The 24,602-nt window shown below is 40.4% G+C and overlaps 1 protein-coding gene across 5 annotated transcripts in view; it reads left to right on the top strand.

Moving 5' to 3' along the window:
• SV2B (synaptic vesicle glycoprotein 2B) overlaps window positions 1-24,602 on the top strand; it is a 205,713-nt gene that overhangs the window by 152,833 nt on the left and 28,278 nt on the right. For all 5 annotated transcript variants that reach the window (XM_008055542.1, XM_008055561.2, XM_008055548.2 and 2 more), the window contains 5 exons: window positions 1,595-1,728; window positions 3,816-3,905; window positions 12,171-12,281; window positions 13,116-13,204; window positions 16,277-16,441. In XM_008055542.1, the coding sequence (XP_008053733.1) occupies window positions 1,595-1,728; window positions 3,816-3,905; window positions 12,171-12,281; window positions 13,116-13,204; window positions 16,277-16,441 (589 nt within the window). The remainder of the gene's footprint in view (window positions 1-1,594; window positions 1,729-3,815; window positions 3,906-12,170; window positions 12,282-13,115; window positions 13,205-16,276; window positions 16,442-24,602) is intronic.

The following is a 24,602-nucleotide window of genomic DNA, read 5'->3' as shown; positions in this document are numbered from 1 at the left end:
CTCTACTGCAAGAAGAACAGATTGAACCACAATGGGGAGTAAGAAGAATACGAGAGACATAAGCTGCTCGCCGTGGGAGTTGGCCATATGTTATATTTTTAAGTAAATGAAAAATAAATTTTATATCCAAATAATGATTACCCTCTAAACTTTGTCAGTTGATATATTTATTTATATAGTTTTGTCTTAAAAAATACTTTCATTTCCCTCTGATTGGATCAGCATAGGTCATGTGTTCACCCGAACGACCACTACACACCAAAAGATGCAGGTGCTGAATGTCTTCAGGTGCTTGAATTGTCTTCAGAAATACTTTAGCGGCATGAGAAAACCAGTTTATTTTATAAACTTGGCTTTTTTCCCCAAACAGTTCTTTTACTGAGATTTGCTGATACTTATCTATTTTATTCAACATCCTTGACACTAAATGTCATGTAGTTATTTCTAAAAATATTAAATCTACCCTTAAATTAGATGAGTTGTGATGGGTGGCCAGGAGGTTTCATATATACAAATCTGGGGAGGTATAATTACTCACATTCTACAGCTGTGAAAACCCACCAACGCAATAGTGAGTGACAGAACCAGGGGTTGAACTCAGATCTATGTGACTGCAAAAGTCCAGGCTCTTTTTATTGTGTTACTCACAAGAGGAAAATTTGCTATCCATGAGGATATTCAAAATAATGTCTGAATGTAATTTCTGAAAATGAGTTTTAACAATGCTTTGAATAATGACGTCTGAACAGGAGCTGACTGCCTTTCCTTTTCAATGATGGTGGGATACTTCTGAAAGTAGAAGTTCAGTTTTTTTTTTTATTTTAAAAATTTTATGTCGTTGTATTATGACTTATTTTCAAAGAGCGGTCCTGAACCCTTTGCACCGGAATCACCTGGAGCTGGTATGGCCCTTTGACCTGGGTAAGAGGAGTCTCTAATAGAAGCTCTGGACCATAAGAGACCCTGCTTGGCCTTCCCTTGGCTCCACCTCCTCTCATGGGGCAAGGGATTCCTGAGGCCATGACCTCCCTCCCCACTTGTCTCCAGATCATGTCCTGGATCCTCAGGACCCAGGAATTCCCATAAACTCGGGATTAAGAAAAGAGTGCTTATTCTTACCATGGTGATGTGTGTGGCATGTCCGCACATGTTGGCATGAGGCCCCTCACTCTGCAGGAGGGGATGAGGGAGAGAAAAAAGGAGGGTCTGGTGAGGGTAGGTATAATTCTGGGCCTCGCCTTCTACCTTGTTATTTGTCAAGGTAGGTAGACAGAACATCTATTATTTAACAGTTTGTTAGCTTGATTAAATTGGATAATTCTATAGAAATATGGGCTGTTGCTTCTATTTGTACTCTTATCTAAGGCTCCTCTGTAAATGCCAGACCAGGTCTAGGCCTACAGATTTGTCAAAATGCAGATATTCCTGGCTCCCACTCAGAAGTGTTGGTGGTGCAGCCAGCAACTGTATTTTAACCAGCTCCTCAGGCGACGCTCTTGTGCCCTGAAGTTTGCAAGTCAGAGCTTCAGAGTCACTCTTCTGTAGAGGAAAAGACCGTGTTCTAGAAATCCTTTGACTGACTGCTCCTTCACAGGTTGGGGCTTCAGCATGGGGACCAATTACCACTTCCACAGCTGGAGGGTGTTTGTCATCGTCTGTGCTCTGCCATGCACAGTGTCCATGGTGGCCCTGAAGTTCATGCCAGAGAGCCCAAGGTTTCTGCTAGAGGTGAGTCAGTGCCTCCCCATCAGCAGGACGATAATGGCACAGCCTGTTTTCTGTCAGCTCCTAGTTCTATGTTCTCTCCTGTTTGCACGTTGCAAACTCTTGCAGGTTGGCTGACCTCACTCATTAAATCTGGCTCTGTTCCTGCTGGTGATGGTGGCAGGTCATGAATTCATGGACTGTCAGCACTGGAGGGGCTCAGGAGCTTATGGAGCACAGAGCAGAGGCCTGTCCCCAAGGCAGTGTGGTGGTGGATGGCAGCTCCTGAGCGACCTCACGGTGCCCACTCAGAGGTCCTGATTCGGAGCCTCTTTAAAGCTGCATGTTTTCCCATGGTCTGTCAGTGAGATCAATGGTTTAGCTCATCGCTGCTCCCAAGCCTTCCAGGACTCTTAGTTTCACAGGCCCCCCGAGCTACCAGAAAGCTGCACCCAGGGTCCTGAGAGATGAGTCCCAGGAACCTTCCCCTGTGGGGGGTCTAGTGCTTGCAGAGGTCACACAAGGCAGGAGCTGGCAGAGGAGAAACAGGGCTTTTAGGTTCTGGTAGCCCCAACCCACAGAGTTCACATACCTGCTTCCTTCCTGAGCCTTCTATGGAGTGATCCTCCATCCATGTTGGATTTCCTCTTTTATCCCACTGATCAGGAGGCAGATGCAATAGGGAGTTTCCTAGGGTTGCTGAAACAAAAAGCACCACAAACAGAGTGACTTAAAATAACAAATTTGTCTCGCAGTTTCTGAGGCTAGAAGTTCCAAATCAAGGTAGTGGCAGGGCCATGCTCCCTCTGAAAGCTGTAGGAAAGAATCCTTCCTTACCTCTTTCAGATTCTGGTGGCTTGCTGACAGTTTTTGCCATTCCTTGGCCTGCAGCCACATTGCTTTAATCACAGCCTTTGTCTTCGCATGGCATTCTCCCTGTGCCTCTGTGCCTTCACGTGGCTGTTTTCTTATAAGGACACCAGAGATATTGGGCTAGGTGTGATGGCTCACAGCTATGATCCCAGCACTTTGGGAAACTGAGACAAGGGGATCACTTGAGTTTAGGAGTTTGAGACTAGCCTGGGTAATATAGTAAAAGCCCATCTCTACAAAAATAATAATTAAAAAATGAGCTGGGAATGCTTGTAGTTCTGGCTACTCAGGAGACTGATGCAGGAAGATCACTTGAGTCCAGGAAGTCAAGACTGCAGTGAGCTGTGATTGTACCACTGTACTCCAGCCTGGGCAACAGAGCAAGACTCTTTTCCCCCACTCCCTCAAAAGGATGATAGTGATATTGAATTAGGGTTCCACTCTACTCCAGTATGTCTTAATTATTATTATTTTTTGAGTCAAGAGTTTTACTCTGTCACCCAGGCTGGAGTGCAGTGGCATGCTCACGGCCACCCCAGTGTTGACCTGCTGGGCTCAGGCGATCCTTCTGCCTCAGCCTTCCAAGTAGCTGGAACTACAGGCGCACGCTACCACAACTGTCTAATTTTTAAAAATATATATTATAGAGATGAGGTCTCACCAAATTGCCCAGGCTGGTCTTGAACCCATGGACTCAGGCAATCCTCTCACCTTCACCTCCCAAAGTGTTGCGATTACAGAGTTGAAACAATGTGTCCAGCCTGTCCTCATCTTAATTTAACTAATTGCACCTGCAGCAACTCTATTTCCAAAAAAAGTCACTCTGAGGTACTGGGGGGCGGTTAGTACTTCAACATACTTTTTCTTTGATGGGGACACAATTCAACCCATAACACATTGCTTCTTTGCTTTATCTCATTAATAAGGAACATGGTTCCTACATCCCAGTCCATTCACTCTTATAACCATGGTTAATTACTCAGAGTGTATAGTGATAATACCTACTTTTTATGACCTTAATATCTTTGAAAGCACAACCTTATTATCCTTTCAAGAGTGGCTGGGGACAGAGACTTGTCCTAGTCTTTCTCAAGCACTGGGCAGTAATGATTCCATGTCCAGTTGCCTCAGACCTGGGTATCAGCATTCCCTTTGAGTTTGTAGGATTTCCCCCGCCCGATGAACAGAAAGCGAACTCAGCCATTAATTTTTCATGTCTCCTTCCTTGGTTTTTCCAGATGGGCAAACATGATGAAGCCTGGATGATTCTCAAGCAAGTCCATGACACCAACATGAGGGCTAAGGGGACCCCAGAGAAGGTGTTCACAGTGAGTGTGGGGTCCCCTGCAGATGGGGTTTCCCCTCTTTCCTCCAACAAGATGGAGTTTCTCCTCTTAACTCTTTTGTTTTGTTAAAAAATATAATTTATTATATAAACATGTAACAAAAAATTTGTCAAAAGGAGAACAAAACCTCTGATATGCCGATCACACTTTCATAATCATTTATTGCATTTTGATAACTACCCATTTAGGTTTTTCCTTGGGTAGCTAATTGTTTTAAAAAATGATGACAGAAGAAGCTAACTATATTTAATGGGGATAAGCATACATAAGTGTATTTATATACATGTACTATTAGCAGTACAGCTCTCCCATAGTATTCATGACCATCATTTTAATGAACTTTAATGTCTGGAACATTTTCACAGTATTCCTGAACATGTCTCTAATGTTAGAAGTTTATTCACCCTGTTTCATTATCTTGCTTCTGTAAATATTAGTGCAATGAACTGTCTCATGCACATATTTTCTTCCCTTCGTGTTCTGGCTTTATTTTCTAAGAGTAGACTCCTAGAAAGAAAATTACTGGCTCAAAGAGCATGGGTATTTTTATAGCTCTTGAGATATATGGACAGATTACATTCCAATAGGGTTGTACAACAACGCCACAGGCAATAAGGGACCTGTTTCTCTAACCCTCACCAGCATTGGTTTTTAGCCTGAATTTTGTTTCTTGCTGGTTTAAAAAGAAAAAAAGGAAAAGCCCTATCAAGGGTAATTTCCATAAAGATGTCCTGTTAGTTACAGAGATGCTGTGCTCCTTCCTGCCACATTCTGGACAACCAGGAGGCTATAGGTATGTGTCTGGGCACTTGTTACTATAACTTCTGTCAAGACTTACTTCAAATCCATTTCTTCAAGGGAGGTTTCCTGGATGGATTAACTTGGAGCTAACTTTGATTTATTGCTTTTGATTCTTTGACTTCCATCATTTCAGACTCAAGTAAAATATTTTCCCTTTATTAATCTATTGCTTAAAACTCCTCATTCTTGAGCAGAATTACATGGTTGCTAACCATCTACACCCTGGAGCCTGGCAGTCTGGTACTGGGCTATGTGGCTATAGGCAAGGGACTCTCTGTGCCTCAGTTTCATCATGAAAAAGATGGTTAATAGTTTCTATAAGTACAACTATGGTGAGGGATAAATAAAGCACCTAAAACAGTGCCGGGCTTGGAGTAAGTGCTACAAAGATGGTAAACATTATTAAAAATGTTATGACATTTATTTACATAAATTAATTGTTATACATTTTATGGAAAAATTGCTTGATGGCATATTTTATCAACTTTAATGCTCCTAAAATATCTAAAATATGGGACCAATGCTTTTATTGCAAGCATTTATTAAGAAACACAATGGAAAAACTCCAAATGAAAGACGTTAAGGGCTAAAATGGTCCTCTCAATCTTCCATGCCCACCAACTCTGTGATGGATTGTAATGCTACAGCTGGGCTGCAGGTGTCAAAAGCAGACATTAGTGAAGGACACCCTGTCCACTGGAATCAGGGTGTGCTTGGCTCAATCCAACCTCCTGCTCCCACCACAGCCTGAGGAAGTCCAAGTTTCTCCCTGAGCTCCTGCTTATTCCTGGGCGAAGTTTCCATCTTCTCTCTTGGCCTCCAGCCTCTAAATCCACATTGGCTTGGTTGGTTTTTGTACTATATCAGCCTGTTAGGAAACACATGCACACACACATACACACACAAAAATAGGCACATACACACCAAGTCACACAGAGACACAAACACACACTGACACAGACACACCTAGAGATAGGCACACAGACACACAGCACAGGAGTGCATGTGTGCACACACACACACAGACATACACACAGACACATGTAGAGGCGGACACACACACAGAGACACACAGATACACAGAGACACACAGATACACACATGGACATAGATACTTAAGTACAGACAGACAGACACACAGACACTCAGACATACACACAGACACATGTAGAAGTGGGCACACACATAGAGACACAGACACACAGACACGCACATGCAGAAATAGGGAGATGCAGGCACACATAAAAGAGACACAGATACCACCCATATCAAGCCTTTGTGGGCTTAATCGCCTTGTGAAACACTTGAGAACAGAGGAACTGTACCACACCGTGCAGCCTTCTCCTTCCTTTCTCTCTGCCCTCTCCTCTTTTCCTCATTCTCTCTGGATCTCCTCTCCTCTGCTGTCTCTCTATTCTTCTCCCTCTGGAATGAAACAACTTCTCTTTGGCTTATGTATAGTAAATTACTGGTCTTTTCAGTCGGAGTGTGTCTCCTTGGGATTCCCCCATTCCTCAAGCAGTTTATTAACAGATGCATTACAAACAAACACAGTCTGTCCTAAGAGGAGTGCTGAGAGATTATTCCTCCCCACCCCATTTGAGCCACCTGTCCTTGCCTTTCCCAGGGCTACTGTATGCCCTTCCAACTCCTCCTACCCTGGGTTGCACAGTGGCTGCCACACAGTGATGCCCAGCCAGGCATTTCCCTGCTGTGGCTTCCAGAAGGACCATGTCTACACCAACCAAATAGAATTGGGAGCTAGGAGTCCTTTTTGGAGAAGTGGTCCCACATTCTCTCTTGACAACTCATTCTGATGCGTTAAGAGATGAACTTCAGCACACCACAATTTTTTTTATCAATATTTTTTATTATGATATTGATGGGTACAGTTAAGGGTTAGGTATACAAATATGCTTTGCTCAAGCACCCTTGTTGATAAGAGGTGTCTCCCCGTCCCAGACAGATATTTACCCCCATTTTCCTTCCCCTCCCCCCCATAATTTCCCACCACTATCAGTCTTTTTCTTATAGTATTACATTGGATGTTCAAGTTCCATTATATGAGTGAGAACATGTGATACTCAGATCTTTGTTTCTGTGAGAGGTCACTCAGTATTATAGACTCTAGTTCCATCCAGGTTGCTGCGAAATTCATGATTTTGTTCTTTTTTTATGGCGGCGTAGTATTCCATCGTGTATATGTACCACATTTTTAAAATTCAGTCCTCTTTTGATGGACACCATGGTTGCTTCCAGGTTCTTGCTGTTGTGAACATTACTGCGATAAACATACGTGTGCAGGCATCTTTTTTATAGAGTGATTTGAGTTCTTCAGGGTATATTCCCAGTAGGGGGATTGCAGGGTCATATGGGAGGTCAATATTTAGAGCTTTTAGGAATCACCATACTGTTTTCCACAGAGGTTGTACTAGTTTGCACTCCCACCAACAGTGTAGAAGTGTTCCCTTTTTGCCACACCCTCTCAGCAACTGTTATTTTTTGAGTTATTGATAATTGCCATTCTGACTGGAGTTAGGTGGTATCTCAGCGTGGTTTTGATTTGCATCTCCCTGATGATTAGTGAGGTTGAACATTTTTTCATGTGTTGGCTGCTCGGATGTCTTCCTTTGAGAAGTGTCTGTTCATATCTTTTATAATGTGGTTGTTTGTTTTTTTCTTTTCAGCACATTTGAGCTCCTTGTAGATCCAAGATGTTAAGCCTTTGTCAGACCTGGAGTTGGCAAATACTTTTTCCCAGTCTGTAGGCTGTCTCCCTGCTCTCTTGATGGTTTCTTTGACTTTGCAGAAGCTTGTCAGTTTTAATGAGGTCCCACTTGTCTATCTTATCTCTTATGGCCTGTGGATTTCGGGTTTTGTTCAGGAACTGGATGCCAGTTCCAATTTCCATGAGGGTATGTTTTCTAAGGTTCTTATGGTTTGAAGTTTTACATTTAGGTCTCTGATCCATTTAGAGTTAATTTTTGTGTATGGGGATAGATAGGGGTCCTGTTTCAGTCTTCTGCATGTGGTCAGCCAGTTTTCCCAGCACCATTTACTGAATAGGTTCTTCTCTCCCCAGTGGTAGGGTGGTGGAGGCTTTGTCAAAGATGAGTTGATTGAGAAATTGAGGTTTTGCTTCTGGAATCTCAATTCTGTTCCATTGATCTATATGCCTGTTCCTGTACCAATACCAAGTTGTTTTGATTATTGTAACTTTATAGTAAAGTTTAAAGTCTGGTAATGTGATACCACTTGCTTTGTTTTTTTTTTTGCTGAGGATTATTCTGGCTATTCTTGGTCGTTTGTATTTCCATATAAATTCCTGTGTTGTTTTTTCTAGGTCTGAGAAGAATATTGCTGGTAATTTGATGGGTATTGCATTAAATCTGTAGATTGCCTTAGGTAAGATGGACATCTTCACAATGTTGATTCTTCCAATCCATGAGCATGGGATATTTTTCCACTTGTTTGTGTTATCTTTGATTTCTTTGAGCAGTGTTTTGTAGTTTTCATTGTAAAGATCTTTCACGTTTCTGGTTAGGAAGATGCCAAGGTATTTCATTTTTTTGGTGGCTATTGTGAATGGAATTGTGATTTTTATTTCGGTTTCTGTTTGGTTATTATTGGTGTAAAGAAATGCAATTGTCTTTTGCACATTTATTTTATATCCTGAGACTTTGCCAAAGGCCTTTATCAGTGTAAGGAGGTTTTTGACAGATTCTCTTGGGTTTTCAAGGTATATGATCATGTCATCTGCAAAGAGAGATAGCTTGACTTCCTCTTTTCCTATTTGAATACCCCTGATTGCCTTCTCTTCTCTGATTGCTCTAGCCAGGACTTCCAATACTATATTGAACAGGGGGGGTGAGAGTGGGCATCCTTGTCTTGTTCCAGTTTTCAGGGGAAATGGTTCCAGTTTTTGTCCATTTAGGAGTATGCTGGCTGTGGGTTTCTCGTAGATGGCTTTTACTATTTTGAGGTATGTTCCCTGTATGCCTAGATGTTCAAGGGTTTTTATCAAGAAGGGGTGCTGGATTTTATCTAAAGCTTTTTCTGCATCTAATGATATAATCATGTGGTTTTTGTTTTGACATCTGTCGATGTATTTAATTACATTTATGGTTTTACGAATGTTGAACCAGCCTTGCATCCCAGGGATAAAGCCTACTAGGTCATGATGGATGATTTTTGAGATGTGTTGTTGAATCTGGTTCGCTAGGATCTTGTTGAGAATTTTAGCATCTATGTTCATCAAAGATATTGGCCTGTAGTTCTCTTTCTTTGTTGGGTCTTTACCTGGCTTGGGTGTCAATGTGATGTTGGCTTTGTAAAATGATTTGGGGAGAGTTCCGTCTTTCTCAATCACCTGAAATACCTTCAGTAAGATTGGTATAAGTTCCTCCTTAAATGTCTTGTAGAATTCTGCTGGAAAGCCATCTGGTCCAGGGCTTTTTTTTAAGGTAGTTTTTTTATTACGTAGTCAATTTCCTTGATTGTTATTGGTCTTTTTAGGGTCTAATTTCTTCTTGTTTCAACCTAAGCAGGTTGTGTGGTGACAGAAAGTCCTCCATTTCTGAAAGGTTTTCAAGGTTGTTTCTATACAAGTGTACATAGTAGTCTCTAATGATCTTTTGTGTTTCTTCAGGATCAGATGTGACTTCATCTTTTGTGTTTCTGATTGTGTTTATTTGGGCTTTTTTTCTCTTTTTCTTGGTCAGTCTAGCTAGGTGACCATCGATCTTGTTTATCCTTTCGAAGAACCAGCTTTTTGTTTCATTGATTTTTTTGTATTATCTTTTAAAAGTCTTCTATGTCCTGGATTTGGGCTTTTATTTTGGTGATCTGGATTCTTCTGCTGAAATTAGGGTTTTTGTGGTCTTGTTTTTCTAGCTTTTTTAGGGCACACCACAATTTTAAAGAATTTATTTAAACAGACAATGACCCATGAATCAGGTACCTCCAAAATGAAGTTATCAGGGCTCCATCGAAGAAGCTCCAAGGAAAGTTATTTACAGGGTAAATGCAGAAGCAAAGACACTTGATTGGTTAAAGTTTGAACAATTGCTTTATTTTGGACTATTTCCTTGGGGAAGTTCAAGATAACATAACCAGTGCCTACTGGGTCACCTGTGATTAGCTAAGCTTGTTTTATTTTCATTTACATTCTGAGTTAGGTTTTGGTTTGATTATGTAGAAACTCAGGGCATTAGAGCCACCGACTTCCCATTGAATTCTTTTAACAAATGGAAGCATTCTAATGTTGAAGAATGAGGTCTTAGCCTGGAAATCAATAAAAACTCCATTTTCCAAAGACAAAAGCTAAACTTTTTACATTGCGACTAGAATTCCTCATTTCAGGGATGGGAGCACATCCCGAGGGAGGAAATTTAGGCAGAAATCAATGAGTGGTGGGGAGTTATCCCAGCATGTGTCTTATCCCAGCATCCATGCCAGTTACTAGGTTCTAAGGCATCATCTCTGCTTTTAGTAGTTTTTGACCCAACAGGTAAAGAGAATTTAAAAGTTTATGAGTTCAGTATTCTATGCTACTGACTTATTTATCATATTAAGTATTTAATTGGCTAGATGGGCCAGGAAAAGAATAAAAAAGAAGAGAGAGACAACTAGAAAGTGGTCACTGACCTCAGATAGCTGGCCTGTGGTTGGCAGTCAGGGATAGATCCTCAGCTTAACTTGATAGTGTTACGTTTTATTTCTGTGTGCTCCTCACCAGTAAATGCTCTCATAAATGTATTCAGTGGCCTAGAGAAAGAGCTGAGGGCAAGTCGGAATCTCAGTTGGTGCTCATACTGTGAGCCCTAGGTATTACCAGCTGCATTGGCTCTGTCACAACCCTCTGAACTGCCAGCTGGTGAGTGTCCCCGGTGACATTTTTGAAAGAGGAGGAGATGAAGTATTCATCTGAGAACCTACATTCTGCAGAACTGGGGTAACACTGGCTGTATTCTAATTTAGACTGAATCATAGACAAGTATTCCAATTAATTGTAAATTAGAGTGAGTAACTATGCTTGAAGTTGTCAGCACACCCACTCCCAAGTCCCTAGGGAATGGGTTGTTATTTTTCCCAAGGAACAAAGAAAAAGAAAAATTAATTGAGTGGATATCTTAATGCTTTGGATTGTGGTTTCTGAGGTGCTTCCAGATTTGATGTCAGCTTCCTCTTTTGGCCCTCTTTGTCTGTTGCTGGGGCTCATAACATCCATGGGGTATCGGGTGACTTGAAGCCCTGCTCCAGTCAAGAGTTCTACTGCAGGGCCTGCCATGTTAGTTCTGAAGTTTCCCTGTCTGACTCCAGGCAGAAGGTCATTTGCAAAGGTCACATACCTGGGAATGGTGGGACGAGTCCAGAAGGCTCACAGAGTGTTTATATATGTGAAATTTCAGGGAAGAAATCCTGTGCCTTCATCAAAAGGGTTCCTGGCCTCCCACAGGTTTAAGAGCCACTGTTTTTATGGTTTAAAAGAGCAGAGCCAGGCTGTCTTAGACCTAGTGCTTAGGAAATAATGAGTCAGTTGTCCATATCTAGGGACTGATTTTCTGCCTGTGGATTATCCAGTTCTGTCTCTATTTCTCTTTTTTTTGTCTCACATTCTCAGTTCTTTGGCTGAAGGAAGAGATGGGGATGCTTGTTTTTATTCCTAGACAAAAAGTTTGTTGGAGGAGATGATGGAATCTATTTTTTATGTACACTCTTTCATTTCTTCTATGAATTAAGCAAGATTGTACACAAGCATAGACCTCGATAACTTCACTAAAAGAGTTTGTGTAGGCAGGAATCTCTGCAAGATGGTGATTAGTTATACAATTCAATGGCAGCTTTAAACATCTGCTTAAGTGGAAAATCACTGTCTTAGTGAGTCACGACTGCTTTTTGTGGCTCTTTGCCCACATTGGGTATATTAATACTTTCTATAGCCCTTGAGGGGAATACTAAGATATACAACCTTATCCCTACACCCTAACTCTTTGATTTCTACCAGGAAAACAGGGAATAGCAGCAGGGCCATGACCTCTCTCACGGTGTTGTTAAGTAGTATCATTCTTTCCTCATACTGTCATGAGGTTCTAAACTTCCATGATATTAATACCCATTAAGGATAGAGTTGTGAATTATATGGTACTATAGAGTTGTGGGTAAAACAGATATAAATGAGAATTCAGTGTCTTATGGACTCACTAATATAAATTTCCCCAAAGCATGATTGATTCCGGTTCATTTTAACTGCAGTAGGACATAGCCACCTGAGAAAGATCTCTAAGAGATGCTATGTACATCTCTGGTTGAGTCACAGAACCAGAGGGTCATCAAAGACTCCTCTAGCTTTAAATTAATAAAGTCAGTTACATTAAACTAAACATTGAAAAGAAAATTCTGGCACAGAGTGGAGTGAAGATTCTCTAGCCCATCTTTGCTTTTTAGGTTTCCAACATCAAAACTCCCAAGCAAATGGATGAATTCATTGAGATCCAAAGTTCAACAGGAACCTGGTACCAGCGCTGGCTGGTCAGATTCAAGACTATTTTCAAGCAGGTATGATTGGGAACATAGGCTAGATGAGAGGGTAGCTCTATGGGAGTCTGTAACCTTAGTGGGTGAAGAATGAAGACCCTGAATGTCCCCATCAACCTAGGGCAGCATGATGGAGAGGAAGCAACCCTGGTGGGTATATTTGGGACCTAGCCCACGTCTGCCTCTAACTTGCTGTGTGCCCTTGAGGCACACGCTCTCCAAACCTTAGTTTCTTTCCTTTGTTCTTCCTTCCCAAGGCAGGGATTTTGAATGCAGGTAAAATGGATAGTCTGAGTACACACCCTTCTCACTAGCAACTTCTCTTTAAATAATCCATAGGAAGGAAGAAGTGAGTGAAACAAATGGCCTCTTAAGGTTTGTTAGTGATTTCTGAGCAAGATTCTTCATAAAGGGCAATACCATTTCTCTGGAGCACTGGCTCCTACAGGCAGGGAGCAAATCAGCTGTTGAGAACCGAGGCAGCTAGCGGATCAGAGTCTATTGAGACGGGCTGGTGCTCAATAAATATTTGGAATATCACCCATGTCCACAGGCAGGAAGCAGAACTCACCATTCAAGGTTATTCAGTGCCTTGAAATTCTAACTCAGCGTGCTTTCAGTCACATTTGTGGAATATCGAGTTCCTAGGGAAAATACCATCAGACTGTTAGAGTGCGAGATCAGCCAGTAAGAATAAAGTCTACTCTCATTTGGACAGATTGCTGCTTCTGGGAGCTAATGGAATGCCCATTATCTTCATGCATTCTTAGGAAATTTATTAGAAAATCTGAAAAATGGGCTATTTCGAGCTGCACATTCTTTCCCTTAACAATCCTTCTCTGGCACGGGTTCTAGGTCTGGGATAATGCGCTGTACTGTGTGATGGGGCCCTACAGAATGAACACGCTGATTCTGGCTGTGGTCTGGTTTACCATGGCTTTAAGGTAAGTTCTATTTTAAGTAACTTAATTTCCCTGCCTCAGTTGCCTCAAGTATACGTTGAAGATTACAATTGGCTCCAACTCATGGAGTTTGTATTAGTTTGGATGCTTTGGCTGAAAGTAACAGGCAACCCACCCTAGTGGCTTCTACAAGGAGAAAATTTTTTATCCTTTGTAACAAGAATTCTGCAGAGAAGCAGGCTCCAGAAGTTTCAGTCTCAAGCTAGTTCTCATTGTGGCTGCAAGATGCCTGTGCTTTTCTAGGCCTACTTTTGACGTGGAAACAAATGTTCCACAAAGGAAGAGACTTTCTTTTTTTGGGGGGGTATTAAAAATATTTAATAAGTTGATAGATCATATATATATGGCATTTAGAACAGTACCTGGTACATAATAAATCCTCAATAAATGTGGGTTATTATTATTATTATTATTATCAATATTTTTTATTATGGTTTTGTGGGGTACAGTTAAGGGTTAGGTGTACAATTGTGTTTCATTCAGGCACCCTGTTGATAAGTGGTGTTTCCCCAGCCCCAGACAGATATTTGCTACTGTTAATCCCATCGCCCCCCCATAGTTTCCCAGTACCGTCAGTCATTTTGGAAGAGACTTTCTTTTTAAAATTTCCTCCCACACTTATTGAGGTATAATTGCAAATAAAAACTATAGATATTTAAGGTATACAACTTGATGTTCTGATATATAGACACTGACATAATGGCCACAATCAAGCTAATAAACATATCTATCACCTCATATAGTTACCATTTGTATGTGGGTGTGTTGAGAATACCTAAGATCTACCTTCTTAGCAAATTTCAAGTTCAGCATTGTTCACTGTTAATTGCTCATTGTTAACTACTTGCTATTAACTAATTGTTAATTGCTGAGCCCCAGCTAACTTTCCCTCCTTTTGCTTGCCAAACCCATCTGTCTAAACTAATCACTGGCAAAAGAAATGGGATTGATTTCCCAATGATTTTGGACTAATCAGGATTTACCCTGACTTCAAGATACTAGTATTGTTCTTGAGGGTTGACACCTCATAAAATCAAGTTTTTATTCACAAAGAAGCAGGGAAACAGGTCCTGAGTAGGCAGCCATCATATTACATAGATGGAAACGCAATACTCTGCAGTACTGTACTCTGCAATAAAGAACGCTAAAATATAATGTGATTGGTGATTACCTGACTCCTCTCTGTAATAGCAGGCTCTAGCCCAGTCACTACATTAACCTCCAAATAACATGACTCTTCTTTTTATGTGAGTTGGCGCTTTTAGGCATTATGGGGCTGTTTCTCTGAATATTGATAAATTGCTTGCAATAGTTTGACACATAAGAAGTGCTCAGTAAATCATCAGTTAGGAACTATTTGCAAGATTTTAAACTTCCGTCTATAAAATTGCTTTTTCACCACTGCCTGTGCTCAAAGACACACTCCTTCGCTCCCGGAAATTAAATGGGCTCAAATGACCGGTTTGATTGTGGGAGAAACATAGGGAGACCTAATGTTTTTCGGTACCTATTCTTAGAGACCTGACCTTCTAAACCCAACAGGAAAAGGTATGGAGGAAGCCTGACCCTGCTCCCCTTCTCTTGTTCAGTCCGAACTAGGAGAGAACATTTTAGAAACCAAATGTGACAGACACTGGGATTCAATTCACTGGTAGTTTTTAAGCATTGTGTTTTTATATTTATTTATGTGTAATTTAATTCTGTTGAATAGGTAATGCATCTCAGATGTTGGCACATATTGCATCAATCCTGACCGCCCCCATCTGTTCCCTTCTGCCTTCTATACACATTTAAAAAAATTTTCCTATTTATCATTGCAGTGATTCTTTTTACAAATGTAAGCAAATAATTATATATTTACATTTACATTTACAAATGTAAGCAAATAATTATATATATTACAGATTCTTGCTTCTTCCTCTTTTTCTTATTCAAAGGACACACTGTTTTGCAACTGGTTTTTGTACTTCATGGTATATTCTGGGGATTTCTCCTTGCTAGTAAACTGAGATTTTCCTCGTTCTTCTTCACAGTGGCATAGTACATCTGCAGAGCACCCCGCAGTACAGTCCCACACTTTATTCAACCAGGGTCTTCCTGCTAGACTCTTAGGAAGTTTCCAGACTTTTGCTCTAGCAAACAATGCCACGATGAGTAACCGTGCTTGTGGGCCACTTTGTATTTGGGCTGGTTTATCAGTGGAATAGATTCCTAGACGTGGAATTAGGTGATCAGAGGGGGTAAGTTCCTCACTAAATGTTTAGGCATCGGCCAATGCCCCTTCATAAGATATTGTACAGTTTTGCCCCTTTCTCGGCAATGCATGTGAGTGCCTGTTGTCTGCAGTCTCACCACAAAATATTTTAGCAAACCCTTAAGATTTTGACAACTTGCCAGGTGAGAATGGTAACAATGTGGTTTTTAATTTGCATTTGTCTTATTATAGGTGAGATTAACATCTATTATTTTGAATGGTTGTGTTTTTCATGCATAGAATATTAACTGCAAATACAGATCGTTTTACCTCTCGCTTTGCAATTTTACATCCTTATGTTCTTTCTCTTGTCTCACTGAGTTGGCTAAGACCTGCAATAAAGTATTAAGTTGTGGTGGTGATCACGGGCATCCTTGTCTTAGTCCTGAGGTTGGTGGGAATGATGACAGTATCACAGCACAGTACTACACTTCGTTCAACCAGGGCCTTCTTGCTAGTGTTTCCTTATTCACTTAGATTCTAGCTGAGACATGTATTTTCTTATGTATCAAGGAAGCATTCATCAATCCCTAGTCTGTTTTTGTTTCTATTGGAAATGAATATCGTAGTTATCTTTTTCTTAAAAAAAAATAAAAGACCTTTTTAGTATCTATGGAAGTGGTCATGGTTTTTTCCTTAGATCTATTAATATGATGAGTTATATTATTAAGTTTTTAAATAGGAATCAAATTAACACATTGAACAGGAGTTTTATCTCTATCAAGTCAAGAATGTAGACTTTTTGCTCATGAAAGAACTGATCGTGCTGTTGCTTCAACCTTCTGTCTTCTCTATCACAGTTACTATGGACTGACAGTTTGGTTCCCAGATATGATCCGGTATTTTCAAGATGAAGAATACAAGTCTAAAATGAAGGTGTTTTTCGGTGAGCACGTGTACGGTGCTACGATCAACTTCACGATGGAAAATCAGATCCACCAACATGGGAAACTTGTGAATGATAAGTAAGTAAATGACCGCAGGCTTTTCTCAGATGAGGGTGACCTCCTGGGGACTGTTCTTGGGTGAGAGCCTGTGGGAAGAGAAGAATTAAATACAGCAGGGGAATGAGCTCCAAGGCTGTTGCAGGCATCACAATGTGTCATGGCTGTCAGAGACTCAATAACCCTCCTAGCAGTTGTGTCTGTGTTGTACTGACTCCCTGTCACCCTTACCTTCTAACTGTAGCTAGTTCATCCAAGGATGGAGACACTGGACTAAGGGTGGTCAGTCTGATCATCTTTCCTGAGAACTTGAACCTTTAATGAAAATTAGGAGATAGTTGGGTGCTGTGGCTCACGCCTCAGGCTGAGGTGAGAGGATTGTTGAGGCCAGGAGTTTGAGACCAGCCTGGGCAACATAGCGAGACCCCATTTCTACAAAAAAAATTTTAAAAGTTAGCTGGGCTTGGCTGGGTGCAGTGGCTCACACCTGCAATCCCAGCACTTTGAAAAGCTGAGATGAGAGGATTGCTTGAGCCCAGGAGTTCAAGAACAGCCTAGACAACCTAGACAACACAGCAAGACCATATCTCTACAAAAATAAAAAAATTAGTTGGGTGTGGTATAGCCCCAGCTACTCAGGAGGCTGAGATGGAAGAATTGCCTGAGCCTAGGAGGTTGTGGCTGTGGTGAGCCCTGATGGTGTCACTGTTCTTTAGCCTTGGGTGACAGAGTGAGACCCCGACTCAAAAAAAATAAAAAATTAGCTGGGCTTGGCAGTACACATCTGTAGTCCTGGCTACTTGAGAGCCTGAGACAGGAGGATCATTTGAGCCTAGGAGTTACAGGCCGCAGTGAGCTATGATCGTGTCACTGTAGCCATCTGGGGACAAAGAAAGATCTTGTCTCTAAAAATAAAAGAAGAAAATTAGCAGTAAGCTCTATTGCATTAATGGTGCCTGCTTAGAGAAAGAGCCCAGAGGTCTTACTGCTAAGGTCTCTGAACCAATCCATGGCTTGAGCTGCTGCTTTGATTCTGGAAGCTTTCTCATGCCAGGGCTGATATAGCACTACCTTTTGTTATTCTCTCACTTAATAGTTTGGAGGGATAATCAGTATGCTCCCTGGTCAGCCAGGAATGTTGTTGTCCTTCAGGGAAAACAATCAGCGGAGTGATGGAGAAGCCCTGTCTACATCTTTGTGGGGCTGCTTCCTTAGTCCATTTTACTCTGCCTCCTCCTGGTCCTGGGACACGTGAGATAGACAGCCCATCCTGTTGGGTTTTAAGGATGCCTCTTTGAGGTTGCCCTCTGAAGCCCTCAACATGGGTCAGGGCAGGGCAGTAGCCAAATTTAACCCAGGCCACATTATCCCCTAAATTGAGCACTTACCCCTTTGCTGTTCCCCTTTGTGAAGTGCACTTAGCAAGCTTTTTGGTCTGTGAATGAAAAGCAAGTGAGTGGCTATGCGGTAGCCCTGAAGCACCATGGTCCAGATGGTTTAGTGTCCGTGACACTAACGGCCTCTTATTTACCACCTTGACACAGGATTAACACCATGGGTTCTCACCTCCAGTGCATGGTCTACCTCATCTGTCTACACTTGCCTATGTGTCTGGTATCTCAGCAACGTCCCTGCTTGTAGTGACTGCTGGTCACTTTGCGAAAGGGTGAAGTCCAGGAAGGTTGCTCCTTCAGTCTATTCCATGTTGCTCTTACAGGCCAGACTTTAGCCAAAGGCTCACTGTTACTGAGGGTGAGAAACTGTGAAATGCACGGGAGAATGTTATTCTTACAAATAGGAGACCTTTGGAAAGGAAGGCTTAGGACCTTTCCTTGGACATAGGGTTTAACTTTTCAGATGGGTTTTTAAAATCTGAAGCTCAGTCCCAGATATCTACATGTCCCCGTGCTCAGACAGTCACACATCCTGCAGAAACAGTTCAGTCACGATCATCTGTTGCGAGTAGCCTCTCCAGGGATGGCAGCCCCAGCCCCAGCAGTGGTGGAAGCCAGTCCTCCCAAGATGCTTTGCTCTCTGAATTCTTGAATCAGGAAACCTTGTGTCAGCATTGCCAAGGATGAAATGTTGCCCTTATTTTATTAGGACACTTTGGAAATGTTGAAAACTAAGAGACATTGTGGATGAATAGATGTCAACCATGATATGACACCATTCCCTGCTGAGTTCCCTAAAGGAGACTTCATTCCTGAAGTTCCCAGTGTTCAGTGATGCACTCCTATGATATGAGTCATCATAATGATAGTAATGGCAATGATAATCATGCCAGTAACGACAATGGCAGCCAACATTTTAAAATCCTGCGTGTGCCAAGCACTACCTTAATTGCCTTATGTAGATGATCTCACTTAGTCCACACAAAAACTCCAGGAAACAAGAAATATGCTTTCTATTTTGCAGGTTGGGAAATAGAAGCTCAGAAAGGTTGAGTAACATATCCAAGATCACACAGCTAACAGAAATAGAAATGCCTGTCTCCCACTCAGGCATTTGGACTCCAGATCTTGTAATTTTGTCAACCATAAATATTGTCTCATTGGGAAACTCTTCTTTCCCACAGAGTTTTACATGATGTTTTCTGCATTCAAAAGTTAACAGCGGTGCCAGATTCCTTGTGATTTATACCAGGCAGGTTTTGGAGTTCAAAGACTTAGTTCTATGCAGAAAGTGGGGACTTGGGTTTCACTCTGTCCTTTGAACTTTTCTCAGCTTCTCTAAGCTTTCAGCAAACTGCTGGGTGGGAGGGAGAGGGAGCAAGGGTTGACGAAAGCGGTGGTCTCATCGTGTGGATTAAGGACCCCTGGGCAGCATAAAGTTATTGCCAAGGTCTGGGCCTGCACAGGCATGCCAAGGATTGTCTGGAGTGGATGTGACTATTCTTCACACAAGTGTTAAACCCTGTTTCTATGCTTCAAAAGTATGTAGATGTTTTTGCGTGACTATTAAAATATTCGTTTCTTCAAAAGTTGTAATGAGCTAATTGTAGCTTTTGTCATATAGCATTTATTTTTAACCAGAAGATACTAAACGTGCAACTACTGTCTCTGGAAACCCATAATCCCCCCACCCCCAGCAACAATTGTTTGAGTAAAAAGGATATTTTTCTCTTTGGCATTATGAAGAACCTTTGAAACCGATCTAAGGAATCAAGGAACCTGGCTTCGTTTCTTGAGTTATGCTGCCATCTTCTGGTCAATAGCTAGGGAATGCCTCATTTTTAAAAAATGCCAATCCTTGTTGGAGAGTCACCATGAATAAACGGATGTTCTTTAGCTTCCTTGGGGCATTTCTCCCATCCATACCAGAAATCTTCCTTTGACTTCATCCACGCTTGTCTGATTTAAAGTTTAGATGTGAATTATTTTATTGACTCTCACACTTGGGGGGAAAATGACTTCTGTGTAAATGGGGCTTAGACTCTACCCAAGGATGTTGGTGATAAAGGAAATCCTACTGAAATCTACATCTCACCCTGCTGTAAAACCAATCCCCTTATCCCCAAGAAGAAACACTTAGCTTTGGCCAGCTCCCAAAACATCACCCGCAGTCTTCTGTGCCTTTTATGGGATCTGTACGCTTTGGGTACCCATACAGCGTTTGCTCTGGAACTTGTGAGGTTTCAGAAAAGTGCAAGAAAAGCAAAATAACAAGCTCATGGTTTTTTGTTTTTGTTTTTTTGAGTCGGAGTCTCACTCCATCGCCCAGGTTGCAGTGCAGCAGCATGCTCATGTTCCACCCCAGAGTTGACCTGGTGGGCTCTGACAGTCCTTCCACCTCAGTCTTCCAAGTAGCCAGAACCACAGGCGTGCGCTATCATGCCCGACTCTTTTTTGATTTATTGTAGAGATGGGATCTCACCAAGTTGTCCAGGCTGTTTTAGAACCCGTGGGCTGAGGCAATCCCCTCACCTTGGCCTCCCAAAGTGCTGGGATTACAGGCTTGAGCCACCGTGTTTGGCCCAAGTTCATGTTTTAAGCCCTGAGCCTGAGGGTCAGGCCAGGCTTCCCTTACAGTTAATTAAAAACAGGATAGGCTTTCAACCCAGAGTATGTATTAAGTAATTCATTAACTTCTCCTCTCCTGGGAAACTTGGCTTTCTTCTGGGAGGGTTAGGATGGGGAAAAGGCATTATTGGACCTACACTTCCCTGTGCATGAGGGAGATGGACCTGATTTCTGTCTGTGCTAGGTCGTGACCCGGGAAGTAATGTCCTACTCCTGGGGTTTCCTCACAGCTGAAGTTGAGAAGTTGATGCTGCATTCTACTCAGGGTTGGAACCGCCAATGTGAACGTGTAACTATCCACACAGATGATTAGCCAGTGAAGGACAAGGGCTCTGTTGAGTTCTCATTAAAGGTCAGAGGTAAATGGCTAGGAATGAAAATGAAGTTCACAAAATTTAGCTCTGCCATGAGGTACATAGTGTAGTGGGGCAGAGAGAGCAGAGAGAAAGCAAATGACCGGTTAGAAAAAAGAGGTTGATTTCACGCATCACACTGAAATGTTACCCACACTGCTGAGACTCCTTTTAGAGGGGCATCAATAAGAATGTTCTTCAGCAGCACTGGGACCAAGTGTCAGTAAAGTTCCCTGAAGATGCAAGCGATGGGTAACTAGCTGGGCAAATCTCTGACCTGCCTAAGCCTCAGATTCCACATCTGAAAGTGGTAACATTGATATATCATGTGTATCATATTCCAGAGTTGGTATATAATTTCTCAGTACTTTGTTTCTTAGTGTGAAGCCCTCCAGAATTCTTGTTGAGTGTCTTCCTGGATATTTTATACTTTTATTGGCCACTGAAAAAGGATTACTTTTCCCCTATCAAACACTCATACTTGTTATGGCAAATAACTAGGAATACTATTAATTTGAGGATATTTATTTTGTATCTGATTGAACTCTTTTATTAGTTCTAATGATTTTCCTCTAGTTATATAATTCTATCATCTGCAAAAAAACCCTGTTACTTTGTCTGTCTCCTTCGTTCTCTTTTTCTTTCCATTGTGAAATATTTCAAATATTCAGAAAATAGAGAATGATACAAACAACCCTATTCAGAGCACCTAGTTTAATGAACTCATAAGCTATGTCACATTTACTTTGGCTTTTAAAATAGATGACATATTTCTTACTCTTCTTGATACCTCTCCCTAGGGGTCATGGCCACCATTGTCATTTATTCGGTGCTTTACATTCATGTATATGTTTATGCTTTTTGCATATATGTATGTAGCTATAGACATAGTACAGTAGTCTTTTGCATGTTTTAAATTAACACCATACTACATCATATATGTAGCTGTATCATGACTGTACTGTAAATTCTGCAAATTTTTTGTATGAAATTTGATTTGGAGACCATAAAGAAAGACAAAGTTATGGTCTTCACAATGAATTGGATGGAGTTGGAGACCATACTTAGTGATCTATCACAGAAACAAAGAACCGAATACCATACATTCTTACTCATAAGTGGGACCTGGACATTAATCACAGCAGCACAAGGGAGGGATTGGCAGTTGTGGGACGCTGCCAGGAGATGGGGGTAGGGGGGACACGTAACAAAACAAAGGGTACCTGGTCCTAAACCAGGGGAAGTGAGGATCAGTTGGAGGTGCAAACTTCACCTACACATAGACTACTTATGTACTCAATCCTGACTTGTACCCCATGTCTCTATAATAAAATAAAATAAAGTTAAAAAAAATAAGGCCAGGCGTGGTGGCTCATGCCTATACTCCCAGCACCTTGGGAGACCAGTCTGGGCAACTTGACGGGACCTCATCTCTACAATAAATCAAAAAATTAGCCAGGCGTGGTGGCGCATGCTTGTAGTTCCAGCTACTTGGAAGGCTGAGGTGGAAGGATCACCTGAGCCCAGCAGGTCAAGGCTGAGGTGGCCATGAATATGCCACTGCCCTCCAGCCTGGGCGACAGAGTGAGACTCCAACTCAAAAAATTTATAAAATAAAATAAAGAGAAATTCTTAGTTGGGTAGCATATTTAAATAACTCAATTTCCTTTCATTTAAATTTAATAATATTCATATATCATAGTGCATTTATCTGTTCTCATTTTGATGGGCATTTAAAGCAGTTATCAATTTTTTTCAAAAAAATTACATCATAAATAATGCTGCAAAGTGTGTTCTTAAGAAATGATTTTTCTAGTCTGTATACCTAGAAGTAGAATTGCAGGAGGAAGGGTGGAAACATTATTCTCCAAAGGGTTGCATTAATTTGTACTCTAACTAGTAGACTATGGCCTACATTTAGCTTATATTGTTCTTGTTCAACCTTGATACCAAGGTTATATCCTCCTCTATTTTCTCTAAAACAAGTTGTATGAGATAGGGATTGTTGATTCTTTGAAGGTTTGGTAAAACTAGCCTCTGTAGGCCTCTGAACTTGCCATCTATTGGGACAATGCATTTTTAAAAAAATTTACTTTCTCCAACTTTTTAAAAAATTACACATATGGAAAAATCACAAGGATAAGAAAATAACTGCTCATATAGCCATCATTTAGATTCACAAATTGTCAAAATTTTACCACATTTGGTTTATATATTTTATTTTGCATCTATCTGTCTATTATCTATCTGTCTATCTATATCATCTTTGTCATTATACATTTCTATTTATACATGCTTCTTTCTACATCTATCTTCATTTAGCTAACTAAATGAATTTTTAAAAATTCATTTGAGAGTTAGTTGTTGACATAAGACAATACATTTTGATTATCAGTTCAATTTTTAAGTGGTATTAACATGCTAGTTCTTTTCAAAATTATTTTAAGTCTTAAAATGTATTGGCATAAAGGTATTCATAGTGCTATCTTATATTCAAAATATTTATTGGATTTGTAATTGTAAATCCTCTCCTTTTCATAATAATTACTATTCATTGGTATTTTTGACTTACTGTACAGTCTTCCTAGAGTTTTGTATATTTTTGTGGTCTTTTCAAAGGTTTTAATTGTGTTTATGTTCCTTAACATTCCTTTCCTTAGATTTTTTTTTCAGTGTATTTCTTGTTAGTTTTTTTAAACTATATTTCTTGATTTTTTAAAAAATGATACATTTAAATGCACACATTTTCCTATGGCGTTTAGTTGCATTGCATAACTTTTAACATTTACTAATATATATTATAATTTCTATAAATATTTCCTCTTCCTCTCACAAGCTATTTAGAAATGCATTTTAAGTATCAAAATGCTGTTCAATTTGATCACTTATGCATATATGTGTTATGGTCAGATAATGCAGTCTATATGATATTTCTTAGAAACGTGTTAGAACTTCCTTTTTTTCTTGGTGTTAGGTGCATGCATATTTATAATTATGTGTTATCAGACAACTGAACCTTTTATCATTATGTAACATACCTCTTAATTTCTGATAACACTTACTGTTCTAAGTTTACTTTATCTTCAGAATTATCAGAATCTTCAGCGTTCTTATAATTAATGTTTCCATGGTGTAACTTCTATTTTTTAACCTACGTATATTTTTATAGTTATGTGAGTCTCTGATAATTATATAGTTAGGTCTTACTTTCTCTCCCCAATCTGACTCTCTTTATCTTTAAATTGATGTGTACAGAACATTTGCACTTAGTGTAACTATTGATATGATTGAATTACAGTCTAGCATCTTGCTGGATGTTTCCTATTTGTTTCATCTGGGTTTTTTTGTTGTTGCTCTATTTTTTCCTATCTTCCTTTAGATTAATTATTTTCATAATTCTATTTTACCCTCATTATAGGCTTATTATTTACTCTTCTTTTAAACAAATTTAGTGGTGCCTTAGAGCTTACAGTATGCATCTTTAACTAATCATAGTCTACATTCAATTATTATATTACTTCATTATTATATTATATTACTTGTTGCATAAGAGCCTTATAATAGAACACTTATTTCCTCCCTCTCATGTTTTATGTTAGTGTTGTCAAGCGTATTTCTTTTATAGATGCTATAAACACATAATATATTGTTACTATTTTTGCTTTAGACAATGAACTATCTGTTGGAGTGATTGAAAATAAGAGAAAAATGTCTTTATATATGCTTAAATTTTTTTTTATTTTAAAGATGTGGGGCACAATTCAGGATTAGGTATACACACGTTGATTATGCAGGTACCCTTGTTGG

This window comes from Carlito syrichta, unplaced genomic scaffold (genome assembly GCF_000164805.1).
Source record: "Carlito syrichta isolate Samal-C Ts95f unplaced genomic scaffold, Tarsius_syrichta-2.0.1 Scaffold82142, whole genome shotgun sequence".
NCBI classification, from domain to species: Eukaryota; Metazoa; Chordata; class Mammalia; order Primates; family Tarsiidae; genus Carlito; species Carlito syrichta.
This window is presented reverse-complemented; position numbering and strand designations above follow the sequence as displayed.